Source organism: Pongo pygmaeus, chromosome 2 (genome assembly GCF_028885625.2).
Source record: "Pongo pygmaeus isolate AG05252 chromosome 2, NHGRI_mPonPyg2-v2.0_pri, whole genome shotgun sequence".
Lineage (NCBI taxonomy): Eukaryota > Metazoa > Chordata > Mammalia > Primates > Hominidae > Pongo > Pongo pygmaeus.
Genome location: NC_085930.1, coordinates 41,552,954 through 41,566,773, shown reverse-complemented (window position 1 = coordinate 41,566,773; position 13,820 = coordinate 41,552,954). Strand labels below are relative to the sequence as shown.

Here is a 13,820-nt window from a genome sequence, read left to right as displayed (position 1 = left end):
ATGTGTGGCGACAGGGAGTATATAGGAAGCCTCTGTACCTTCCATTCAATTTTGCTGTGAGCCTAAAACTACACTAAAAAATAATGCCTATTTACTTAAGGCACTTAATTGTAAAATTAAAGTCACTTGTGTCTATAAACATTTTTTTAAATGAAACACTAGGGAAAAGTTTTATGCTGAAATCTTATGGATTGATTTAAGTTATACTAAAGGCCCTGCTCACGAATGCTGACTTCTCAAATAAAAAACAATTATTCTTCTTAAATATTTATTTCTCTTTTCACCTTACTTTCCATAGGATGGATTTATTGACTTTTTGGAGTTTATTGCTGCTGTAAATCTAATTGTGCAAGAAAAAATGGAGCAAAAATTAAAATGGTATTTTAAGCTGTATGATGCTGATGGAAATGGTTCTATTGACAAAAATGAACTACTGGACATGTTCATGGTAAGTGAAGTAGTAAAGTATCCTTTTCAGGCTGCTATATAGTTAACCCAATTTCCCTTCCTATGGAGTAGATAACAGCTGTCTATGGGGTTGGCTGTTTTGGGGATATACATTTTGAATTGCTGAAGTAATATAAGCTTTACTTAACCTATTGATTACTGAATGGGCAACGGCAAATCAGCTTTTTCTTCTTGGTGCAGTCCACCCTGACATTCACAAATTTAACAGAGCATTGCGATGAAAAAATGAAACAAATATGATATTGTAAAACAACTTATCTTTTTCTCTGCCTCAGTGCAGAATACCTTGTGAGGAATAGCTAAACTATGAGATGGTTTATATATGTTTAACAAGAGACATGGACTAAGAATGAAGGTATGTGAGGACTAATCTTTCTGGGAGCTATACTGAAGTATTTCTAATAGTTGGTTCAGGGATCTCAGGTCTTTTCCATATCTAAAGTTCAATAAGTGCCTTTATGAGCCACTATACCACCACCCCAATGGAGTAGGAGATAGTTATTATCGTGGTATGAAACAACGAAGATCCCAGAGTAAAAAAAATGGTTAAGCGGGACACTATACCTAAATGAAGATCAGAGGTGTAATTAATATTATGAATTCAAGACATTGAATTTGTATCACAGACTCAAAGAGCATTAGAATTAGATGTCTTAGAAATGATCTGGTTCAAATTCTTTGTTTCAGAGATGAAGGGGCTGAGTTACAAATAAAATACACAGTAGAAATATTAGCAAAAATGCCAGAAAAATAAGTGAGTAGAACTACATTTATAATTAAACTTCTCAACAAATGTTCAAAGCAGATAAAAATGTAAAGCTAAATAAGCGAATGTAGAGTTAACCAACATATGGAAAGAATTCAAGGGTAGGATAATACCAATATTGCTAATGTTTTAATTTCACATAGATCATTCACACAAAAAAATGTGCTAGGATTCACTTGGCAAGTGAACAATTTAGAAATTCTGCCTATACCTTACATATTGCAACACAAATTTAGAAATCAAATATTCTATAGAGAATACCCAACCCCGTGTAAATTTTAAAATGTTCTCTTAAATACTCAGCTTTTTCTAAAAACAATGAAAATATAAATACAGCATACAGATCTTAGGATGCCACCAAAGCATTTCTTGAAACAAGGGTTTTTATTCTGGGATCTAAGAATCAATGGCCTTCAGGAGTCATTTTAGGCCTTAAACTTAAGGGCTAAACTTAGAAAGGGAAAAAAAAGAACATAGGAAAATTGAAATAATAAAAGCACAGAACAGAAATGTAATAATTAGATATCATTTGTCTCTAATTAAATTAATCAGTACTAAAAACAATAATAGCAAGTTCTTGTAAGAGCATGGTAAGGAAGGCACCTTACACACTGTGGAGAGGGTGTAAGTGGAGAAAACATTCCAGGAAATGTGGTAATCTGTGTCAAGAGGCTGATCTTTGTTTTAGAGTTAGCATTACTTATTTTGAGTCAGGAAAAACAATTATTAAGGATAAAAGTCCTATGATTTACATCACAGAATCTCTTAAGATAGCAAAAAAATTTAAAATACTAAAAGAGGAAAATGTTTAAATAAATTAATGCAATGGAATATATACTTACTGAGAAATTGGTAGCCTAGGAACATACTTTCTATATAACGGGAAAGTGAAAAAAATCAGCAAGGTAAATACAAAGTGTACAATCTAAGTTCTCTCTACACATAAAACAGACGCTAAAATGGAATTCAGCCCAGGCATTAAGAGATTGCAAGGAAGTACCACAGTATAGGCAGGATCTACAAAGGAGACAGTTATAGGTTAATCTCACTTCAAGGGTATAAAGTTTTTAAGGATTTTTGAGGGAAATTTATTTAGTAGGACCCCCCCCAAGTCAATAACATGGGGATGTTAGGAAACCATTGAGATGTGGTTGTATCCTGCAATTTGAGGACCACAACAGTGAGTGTCTGAGTCATGAGTGAGAAGTCTAAAGAAGCAAACAGTGGCAGCAAGAGTGCACATTTTGGAAGTATCTGCCTTCCTAGAATTTGTCGGGACAAAGGATGCTAGGGTGTTTTCCATAGACCAGGCATGGAACACTGTGAGAGGAAGCTGGCATAGAGCTGTGTTAGATCTTATCCTGCAGGGCCACTGGCAGAGGTGAAGAAAGCTCAAAGCTGCAGGTAGACCTAGAGCACTGTCTATTCAGGGAATATTTCACAACGTCTGGAGACATTTTGGTGAGTTGGAGAGTAGAGAATGCGTAGTGCTGTTACCATCTATTGCTTAGAGACCAGGGATGCTGCCAAGTATTCAACGGTGCACAGGACAGCCCTGAACAAGAAAGAATTGCCTAGTCTGAAAATGGCAATTGTGCGGATTTTAAGAGATTTTTTTATTTTTTTGAGATGGAGTCCCACTCTGTCACCCAGGCTGGAGTGCAATGGCATGATCTTGGCTCACTGCAACCTCCACCTCCTTGATTCAAGCGATTCTCCTGCCTCAGCCTCCTGAGTAGCTAGGATTACAGGTGCCCGCCACCACGCCTGGCTAATTTTTGTATTTTTAGTAGAAACGGGGTTTCACCATATTGGCCAGGCTGGTCTATGAACTCCTGACCTGGTGATCCGCCCACCTCAGCCTCCCAAAGTGCTGGGACCAAAGGTGTGAGTCACCGCGCCCGGCTGCAGATTTTAAGAAATTCTAAGCGGGAAAGGGACCAGCTGGAATCAAGATGCATGATTCATGCCTACAGAACTGCAGGAGAGAGAGTCTACACCTCTCAGGCCAGGGAACACGGAAATTAGCTAACTGGACAGTACTTGCCAAGTGAGAACTCTCCTGCTTCCCTTTCTCTCCTGCATCCTCCTGCTCCCACATAGGGAGTGCTCAGAGACTGCGATTAGGAAACTAGGGAAGAAAGACTGCACATAGTAAATGAGGAAGGAAAGAAGAAGAAGAAAAAAAGCTTCTTGCCTATCCCCCGATCCTGCTGCTTCCATTAAAAAAAAAAGAAGGAAAACAGAGCAAGCTGACGACTCCCTCCAAAAATATTATCCCTTCAGTGCTCCTCCACTTTCCAATCAGTATTTCACTTGGTGATGAACAAATCAAGATCTCACGATTTTTTGTTATGACTTTTTATGTGGGCTAATATCACTTCAGAATGTGGGGATACTGGATACCTGGCCACATTTTCTAGGCCTTTGAAGCCTCTGACCAAACACTGAGAAATCCTTAAAATTTTCTTCAAATGTGATGCTATATGTATGTAACTGTTACTTTAAATATTGTCCTATATTTAACCATGAGATCCATCAGACCTAAACTTGCTAAAGCCAAGACTGGTGTTTTACTGTCATTTATTATGATTAATCCTGGAACTCAAGGTTGGTAATGCTTGGGAAGCAGCAAGAGAGACAGAGTCATATTTATGATTGTGTCCTCTAATTGAAATACGTTGCTAGAAGTTTTTCTAAAGATTCCTTCATGTTCAATCAAGATAGTTATGTTCAAATTCCCAAATGAATAACGCTCTTTCATTTTATTATGAAGTTCCATGTCAAGTCTGAGTCATTTAATTTAATCATCTTGGAGTTAGGGGAGGTTGGCTACATCTTCCCTCTAGGAAGGCTGGAAATGTCATTTGCCCCCTGGGCCCTGGCAGTATGTGGGAGAAATTCAGTGCCCTTCTAAGGTGTATATATCTGTCTCCCCAGTCAATCATTCCACAAAAGGGGCACAAAGAACCAGGGATGCCAGCGGTGGAAGCCAGAGAGGAAGCTTGAGACTCTTACAGCATTGTGGTCATCCTTTTACTTTCATCCATAAGACCCAAATGAATCTGTCTGAAATTGAGAGCAATGTCTGTTTTCTGGGTCTGGAACCACTACAATATTTTCTCCAATGGGCTCATTGCATCTGTTGTGATCTAATATGTTGAATGGATCCCTGTATGCTGTATAAAACAGGACTTCAGTCTTTATTCAGTTCGTTGAATTTCCAAGTCTTATTACCCAGAACTGACGTACAATCTTTTCTTTTTATTTACTTTTAACAACTGGTACAGGTTGGATAGCAACTGACAGCACATCCCCAAATTCTGTCACATTGGAGCAGAAATGTTGCAAAATGTATTTGCTTCCAGAAAAGTTGACCTCTTTCGTTTAATGTCTTTTTGCAGGCGGTACAAGCCCTCAATGGCCAGCAAACTCTGAGTCCTGAAGAATTCATCAACTTGGTGTTCCATAAGATTGATATAAACAATGATGGTAATGGAGCTTCTGTCTACTGGATCACTTTTCCTACAAAGTAGGAGATGGTGGTAGTGGGGAGTGTCATTTAGACAAAAGCAGGAACCATTCAAGAGAACCCTAGTTGTGATTTGGGCTTCATAATGGGACAAATCCAATGTTCTCAGTATGATTCAATTGAGTAAATATTTATTGATTATATTTATTTCCAATGTGTGGTGCTTGACATGTTGGGATATACAAAGAGTAAAGGTGAGATGAGCAAATAAATCGGAAGAATATAGGATGAAGTACCTTCTGCTGTTTGCTCTGAGACACATTCTATTAATCAGTTCCTCTCCACTGGAGAGGAAAACTCTCCAGTAATAGAAAACTTGAGCTTATAAATAAACTCAAGTTTTCCCTACTGTAGAAAACTTTCCTTCATTTATGCTATCTTCTTCTACTATCAGGCTTTTTTCTTCCTTTGGACTAAATATTTCTGGAGAAGAGTCCACACTTGCCTCCATTTCTGCTTTTTCTACCTTTTCTATCTACATTTCTGCTCTTTCTAATTATTTCTCCATCTGCTCTTTCTACTCTGTAATCTGGGTTCCTGTTTAGCTCAGAGGAGGTACCTTTCTTCTTCAGAGGTAGGAGTGAAGAGAGAAGACACAGACAGCCCAAGAGAAATGAGTGCTTCTACCACATAGCTTTGAAATCAGCAAACAGGTAGGTGAGCATAATGACTTGAGATTGAGGCAGAAGATCTAGGAATGGTCCTTGAAAAACAGAAAATTTGACATTGTTAAACATATAAGATATTAGTAAAAGGTTTAAAAAAATGGATAAGAGGCATTGGCATGCCAATCACAGTTGTCATCATTCCAAAACTTCCAAAGGCATCAACCTGCCCACCATGCATCACTTCTTCTGGTAGACACGAGAGGGCAGTAGAGACGCATGTTCCCATGTTGAGTGTGGCAGGTTGTACTAGTAAAATGTGGCAGCTCAGCGTGGCAGGATGGGATGGTGAGGCCGGGAGGAAGCTCAAATGCAGCCACTGCTGCAAAAAAGCCAAACGACTGGACAAGAGTATACTGCTCAAGAAAGCAATCTGAAGATGCATCGGTCGCATCAATCTTCTTCTCTTAAGGACCTCGGTGTAGATCTGCCTCTCCTGAATCTCAATTCAGTATGCTCACCTACTAGTATACTGACATCAAATAATGAAACATGCCAGTACATGTGAAAGCTTGTAAGAAACAGAGTCAGACTACCCAGAGTAGATAAGGAGGCTAAGTGCAGCCAGGAAAGGACCAGAGAAATGGAGAGTGGAGGGTCTGATGAGGACAATGAAGACTTTACTTGGAATATGCAACTGAAAATTGTGGTCATCGAACTGGAGAAGTGCTGTAGATTTTATTCTGTTTCACTTTGTTTTTAATCTTAGAGGTGCTGCAGGATGGAAGGGATTGGAGTAGAGTAAATCATCCATTTCAGCCTGGGGCTGAAAGCATTGATGTAGAAGAATGAGTAGATGGGACATCACAAAGTTTTAAGACTTGGTTTATGCATAGTGACTTTCAAAAGGGCAGCTCAAGAATGTTTGATAATATCCATGAACACTGCTTCTAGTGCTAGGAGTGAGGGAAATAGGAAAGTGACCTTCCTCGGAGAAGTACGAAGATTTTGGTATTCTTAGGAAAAAACTAAGATTCTATTAGTTTGAGGACACAGATAATGTATTCCAGAAAACATGAATATGATTCAGGACTTTTTGTTTACTATCCAAGAAGATTCCCCAAGGGCAAAGTATAAGGAATCGATAAAATGGGGACTGTGATTAGAAAGGAACTTGAAATAGAAAGCGCTGGGTTAAAAGAGATGTGAATTCAGAAAACAGAAATTGTGCCTGGGCAATAGCTGAGGTTACCTGAAGTTAGAGAGATGAGCTCTTTGACCTACAAGAATCAGTCAACGACAGAAAAAAGGGGATGAATTATGGTTTCTAGAATAGTTTATAGAACTAAATACACTAATTGTTTCCTCTTATAAAAACTTGTATTATTATTATTATTATTATTATTATTTAAGATAGAGTCTTGCTATGTCGCCCAGGCTGGAGTGCAGTGGTGCGATCTCGGCTCACTGCAACCTCCGCCTCCTGGGTTCAAGCAATTCTTCTGCCTCAGCCTCCCAAGTACCTGGGACTACAGGCACCCCCCACCATGCCCGGCTAATTTTTGTATTTTTAGTAGAGATGGGGTTTCACCATATTGGCCAGGCTGGTCTCGAACTCCTGACCTTGTGGTCCACCCGCCTCAGCCTCCCAAAGTGCTGGGATTACAGGCATGAGCTACCCTGCCCAGCCCCAAATACTTGTATTTTAAGTAAAAAAAATAGACACACATCCACATCCATATATACTTTGGAGTAACTATGTATTACTATTTCTTAGCAAATGCATATACAGAACTAAAATTGATAGAACTTGCTTTTGTATAAAAATTATTGACAGCTGTTACATTGTTTCATCAAGAGACAGCTGGATCACTCCATACATCAAGAAAAAGATGCTAACAAATGTGCTGGTGGACAGAGACAGCCTAGTGTAACCGAAGACAAGGAAGAAAAAGTGATGAAGACATAAAAGGTTGATATTTGCAGAAGTACAAAAGGATTTGGCCAGTATTTGACAGAAAAGAATAACATGAAGTGCTTCATTTACAAATAAAGGGGGAGTTAGCACCACAGAGGAGAATGTCTATTCACATTTGTAAAAGCTCAACTCTGTATACCTCAAATATAATTTTTTATTTTTCATTATCATTGTTATCAAAACATCAGCATTGATAGAGTTGCTCAATTAAGTACACCAAAATGCTGTTGACTATATGCCGACACATATATATTTTATTTCTTAAAATAAAAAGCAAGCACATCATTGTGCCGATAATCTAATGAATATTGAAACCAAAAGTAAAGATGATCACAGAACACAAAGATACAACTAAAAAGACTTTGGGTACATATATGAAAAATCCCAATTTGATTGTTAATTGTTTGCAAAAGAATGGTCAACATCACATCTGTTGTGACAGAAAAATACACAACAGTTGTGAAATATTCTAAACATAATTCTCATAATAGCAAATCAAAGTTAGAAGGTTAAGCAAAATAAAGGTACAGGATTAATGCTAGATTTATAACAAGATGAAGAGCTATGAGCTCCATGAAGGCAAGAACCATTTCCATTTTGTGTACTTTGATATTTCCTATGCTGGCACACAGTAGGTGCTCTATAAATAACTGTGAAATGAAAGAGTGTCTGCTAAGAAGATGTCATATAAGATATAAAGAAAAGATTAAATCAAGAAACAAGCACAATATGCAATTCTATCTATAGGAAGAAAGGTATCTAGAATTTTTTTTTTGGAAATTAACAGATATATGCATGTATGTTAAAAACTTCATAAAATATAAACCTGGATCAGTTAACAGGAATTAATTACCTGACCAGGAAGTCAGACCAGGTGCCAGAAAGAGATTAAAGGGGAATTTTTTTCTTTTCATTACATCCTTCTGTATTGTTCAATTTTTTTAATCATGAGGACATATTATTGTTATAATTTAACAAATTATTTTTATTTTTATATTATGAACAAAAGCATCAGGAAAGACAGCTTGAAGAGACAGAGGCAGAAAATTGAAGCTAAACATTCAATATTATTCAAAAATGAAAACAGAGAAGACAACAAGACAAGTCAGGAAAAATGATTAAGTGTGGAATTCTGCAGGCTTTATCACCAGAAGAATAGCAATCCATATTCTACCATGCTCTATTTAGGCATCATTCTTGACATGATTTAGGGAGATTTATAGATGTTCACAACATCAAGTGCAGAAAGTGCCTCGGTAAGTCTCACATGGAGCCAAATAAGGCACAGGAATAAGGGAGACTTAAGTGGCTCAAAATAACAAATGGTGAAGGTGAAAAGAGGCCAAAGAGGAAATGAAAAGGGTGATTATTATTATTATTATTGTTGAGACGGAGTCTCTCTCTGTCACCAGGCTGGAGTGCAATGGCACTACTCGGCTCACTGCAACCTCTGCCTCCCGGGTTCAAGTGATTCTCCTGCCTCAGCCTCCCGAGTAGCTGGGATTACAGGCACCCGCCACTACGCCCGGCTAATTTTTGTATTGTTAGTAGAAACGGGGTTTCACCATATTGGCCAGGCTGGTCTCAATCTCCTGACCTCAGGCGATCCGCCCGCCTCGGCCTCCCAAAGTGCAGGGATTACAGGCATGAGCCACCGGGCCCGGCCGAAAAGGGTGATTATTGAGCAGATATTTTGGGTAAAAAAACATAGGCAGGGCATAAATAAATGTTATTGATTAACTAACAAGAAAGACCAGTGCTTTAGACTGGAACATTGTGAAAAACCACGAGGGTCACATTGAATCAAACTGGGAAACCGAGAATTACCAGGAGATGAGAGGGAACTGAGTTTCCACGGAGAGGAAAAGAAACTACTGCGTGCTAAAGCTCTCCTGTAAAATGTCGCTAAATGCCTCTAGTGCCACCTTGCTAATAAACACAATTCTGTGTCATTCAAAATCTTCACCAGCATCCTCCCTTGAAAACTTGGTTATTCTCATCTCCTGAATCTTCTCCACCCTATATTTGCTGCTGTTCCAGCCCCAGCTCAAAATTTTATGACGTTATAATGAAAAGAAATTAAAATTTAAAAAAATCCTCCACACAGGCTGATTTCTTTTAAAACCAGGATGACTTCTTTAGATCAGAAATGCTAATGCAGGCATGCACAGTAAATTCTGCTTTTTTTGAGGGGGGTGAGGGTGAAGGAGAATGTTTTGTTTTGTTATAAAAGATTATTTAAGATGTAAATGGGAAGAAATGCATGATTTAGGAATATCAACAGGTAACTGGATTGCAAAAACAGGACTAATTAAACATTCCTGGGTAGCTATTCTATTACTAATGAAACTGAAATTGGTAGTGAGTGATGAAAGAGCACCAGTGATACTGACCTTCATGGTCCCCAGACCTACAGAATGCACCCACCAATACAACAAACAGCCCTAAACAACGTAGATTCCAATTACATATATTTCAACTTGTTAAAATAAAATCGTGAAGTTTCCGAATAATGTCCTACAAAAATTGAAATGTGTCGGCCGGGCGCGGTGGCTCACGCCTGTAATCCCAGCACTTTGGGAGGCCGAGGTGGGCGGATCACGAGGTCAGGAGATGGAGACCATCCTGGCTAACACGGTGAAACCCCTGTCTCTACCAAAAATTACAAAATACTAGCCGGGCGTGGTGGCGGGTGCCTGTAGTCCCAGCTACTCGGGAGGCTGAGGCAGGAGAATGGTGTGAACCTGGGAGGCAGAGCTTGCAGTGAGCCGAGATTGTGCCACTGCACTCCAGCCTGGGAGACAGAGCGAGACTCTGTCTCAAAAAAAAAAAAAAAAAGAAAGAAATGTGTCTGTGTATATAAAACATATAATAAGTTTTTATTACTTATACAAAGTAATAAAAACTCAGTAAGGACTTTAGATTCCTTCTAAGTCCCATGATCTCCCTGCTCTATCATCTCTCACAGGCATTGGCTTTTTTTTTTTTTTAGGCAGAGTCTTGCTCTGTCGCCCAGGCTGGAGTGCAGTGGCGCGATCTCGGCTCACTGCAACCTCTCCCTCCCGGGTTCTTGCCATTCTCCTGCCTCAGCCTCCCGAGTAGCTGGGACTACAGGCGCCCACCACCACGCTCGGCTAATTTTTTTGTATTTTTAATAAAGATGGGGTTCCACTATGTTGGCCAGACTGGTCTGGAACTCCTGACCTCGTGATCTGCCCGCCTTGGCCTCCCAAAGTACTGGATTTACAGGCGTGAGCCACTGCTCACGGCCTTGCTGGTAGATTCTTTAGTGGGAAGCTTCTGGACCTCAACAGGTGACTCTTTCTAGGGAAATACGGAAGCCCATTCTTTTAATTTGTTGGGGCCTAAACCACAGTCAAATTAAAGCAGAATAGGAAGCAATGTTAAAGAACATCAGATAAAGGAAGGCAATTAGTCAGTGTGTGCCTTCTGAGCACCTACCATATTCATAGCAGTGTAGTCGGCTATAGTGGCGGTAGCTGTGTGGTAATAGAAAATGGTAATTGTGGTTAGGGCTTAATAAACGTGATGAATAAATGAATGAATGTTGAGTGCTAGAGGGAAACAGTGAAGAAAATTTCAAAAGAAGTAGTTTAGATATAGTAAACATGTAACTATAGGTAGAGTTTGATGATTTGGAACAGAGATTTTTTTATGGTAAGTGGTTAGGTAACATGAAAAAAGTTAAGCAGAGTTCACAAGTGTTTTGAAGAAAGTGAAAAAACAGCAGTGAATACTTCCATCTTTTCTCTCTTTTCCATGTCAGTAACCTGCATTGCTTTTCAGCTGAGACCACTACTATATCCCGGTTCTTTCAGATGCTGCCTCTTCTATAGCCAGTAGTTATAGCAGAGAAGTTTGATAACTAAACAGTCAAAACTGTCTCCAGCTCCACTTGCACTTCTCTCTTGGTCATGCTGAGCCCCGATAAGTTTGAAAAGTCTCTGAGGTTGGGAATTTGCCAGCTGTGACTTTCTTTTGCAAAGGGCGGTTATTCTGTGATTGTTTGAGGTTCCCTACCCCGTTGCCACTGACCCATGGGACTCTCCCCTGCCACACACATACCACTTTTAAAAATTTGCAATCTTCTCTACTCCCTATGGTTTATTCTACAATTGTTCCTTTTCTTTGACACACGTGGGGCCCTACTCCTGACTGCTGTTAACTAAGGTTTTTCACAGACCTTTCTTTGGCCTAAGCAAAACATAAAGAACACAGATTAGATTTTTCTCTTAAAAAATGCATTTTAGCATTTTGCATTGAAACCGAAAGGGAGGTGTCTTACGAATATATGATGATTCATGCTTTTTGACATTTGAATCAATATTGTGGTATTTTAGATATTTGTCTTCTCCATTAAAAAGTATAGGTACAACCTAACACCTGACTTCAGTCCCTGTTGACTTCCTTCCTTGAATGTACTTTCTCCAGTTCTTGAATGCACTCGATCTGTCTTTGGCTGATCTATCCATCCACAAACCTCCCCTGGGTAGTCTCTTTGAGATCAGTAACTGCATCTGTACCCTTCAACTTGAACACACTCATAATCCCAACTCAAATGATTTATATCAACAGAGAATTCCACCTCCCCAAAAATGTTTAAAAGTCATCTTGTGGGGTGAAGGTAGGAGAAAAACATGGCAGCCAGGACACATGGATATAAGGCGATAAATTTACAGCAGTGGGCTGGCCAGCACAGACCTAAGGCGTAAGTCAAGGTAATAAGATTAGGACTCAAAAACCAGAAAAGGAGAAGAGAACTAATGAGCAAAAATAACCTGTGGAATGAACACATGTTGAAGCTTTCTCACAGATTTAGATAGTCCCAAGAATTATTTCTTCAGAGAGAAGAATATTGAAAATAGCCTTGTGAGTAGTCATTTTGTCTTGATCTTAAAAATCTCCAATCTATCATGCTCCTAAGACTTGGTCATATCTTCAAGATTAAAAGTCCAAAAACCAATACTGTGCAGAGATATAATTGTATATGTGCTCTTATTTCATCTGGGGCATTACCTGATGTTTTCAACTAAACCTAAAAATAGTTTCATTATCTTTATTTTCATTGGCAACACCACCAGTGAATGTTTTTTTTTTTTCTTTAAATGAAGATCTTCAAAGATCTTAGAGTCTGGTTGAGGGGAAAGGATATCAAAAGAATATCAATAAACATACCAGTGAGTATATCATTTGTGCCAGTGAGTGGTATAGACAAAGCCTCTTATTAACTGTTTATTATTTTCCAGGGGAATTGACTTTAGAAGAATTTATCAATGGCATGGCAAAAGATCAGGATCTCCTGGAGATTGTTTACAAGAGCTTCGACTTCTCCAATGTGCTGAGAGTAATCTGTAATGGGAAGCAGCCAGACATGGAGACAGACTCCTCCAAATCTCCTGACAAGGCTGGTCTAGGGAAGGTGAAAATGAAGTAGCTGTGAGAATACCTTTCCCAGCTATCAATGAGCACAACATTTCAGTAGAGAAGAAACAGAATCTTCACCATGTACATGCTATTGATTTCAGGTCTTTGTTATAATTCATATAGGCTTGAGAATATAGCACTGATTTTAATCCAATAGAGACTTCCATAAAGATCCTAAACAGATGCATTGTTGCTTTTCTGTGCTCTCTCTGCAGATTAAAACATAACGATTACACTGAAGGATTGTCTCCATACCTATCCGTTCAAATTAGAACTCTCATATGTGTTTCCTTGTGCACTTAATCTACACCTTGGAATAGATCTGGATTATCAGTTGGAAAATGTCTCCACAGTTTAGCATTCTTAGATTAAACATTCATGTGGTAAATGTGTTTGCTGCCTCTTTGCTCTTGTTGCATCTGTATATTATAAATGACTGAGTCTGGCTTATTTGAGAAACTTTTTTTTCTGACTTATTTCTCATTCATGAATGCTGTCTTGCATTAGTGATGATGCTCTGCTTCAAAAGAAAAATCTTAAGCTATGTAGTAAGAGGAGAAAACTTCAGGCTGGGCAGTGAGAATGTTTTCATATGATTCGTTATAAATTTGCGTCCAGTTGTGCATGAAAATGCGATGTATCATCTGTAATTATTATGCCAGTTGGAGGTTTGATCAGAACAGCAGACAGCCAGGCTATGCAACAACAAGCACTTGACATTTTAAACAGTCCTGACGTTATAGCTCTGACATTTCATTTTTTATATCCTTTCCAGAAAATGAAATGATGAATGGGATTTCTTGATGGGTTAGAACTTTTTAAGGCTTGAGTTCTGTATCACAGGCCCATTAGTATGTCTGTCAATGACTGGCTTTCTTGTAGAAACACAGTGGAGGTTTCTAAGACCAGATGTGAACCATCTTTATGTCAAAAGTTTCATAATTAGACTTTCATATTCAAATGTGGGTTAAAAGCACACAACTGGAAGGCTACAAAGACAGAGTTGGACTATCCATTTCTCCCTCA

General features: G+C 38.8%; 1 protein-coding gene across 2 annotated transcripts in view; it reads left to right on the top strand.

Annotated features, from left to right (window-relative positions):
• The window catches only part of GUCA1C (guanylate cyclase activator 1C), a 51,773-nt gene extending 38,594 nt beyond the window's left edge, over positions 1-13,179 (top strand). Inside the window, exons 2-4 of one of the 2 annotated variants that reach the window (XM_054481546.1) lie at positions 299-448; positions 4,639-4,726; positions 12,617-13,179. In XM_054481546.1, coding sequence (XP_054337521.1) covers positions 299-448; positions 4,639-4,726; positions 12,617-12,804 — 426 coding nt within the window. In that variant the 3' untranslated portion in view covers positions 12,805-13,179. Of the gene's footprint in view, positions 1-298; positions 449-4,638; positions 4,767-12,616 lie in introns of both variants that reach the window. The other variant, XM_054481547.1, reaches the window with a different exon arrangement.
• The last annotated feature ends 641 nt before the right edge of the window (positions 13,180-13,820 follow it).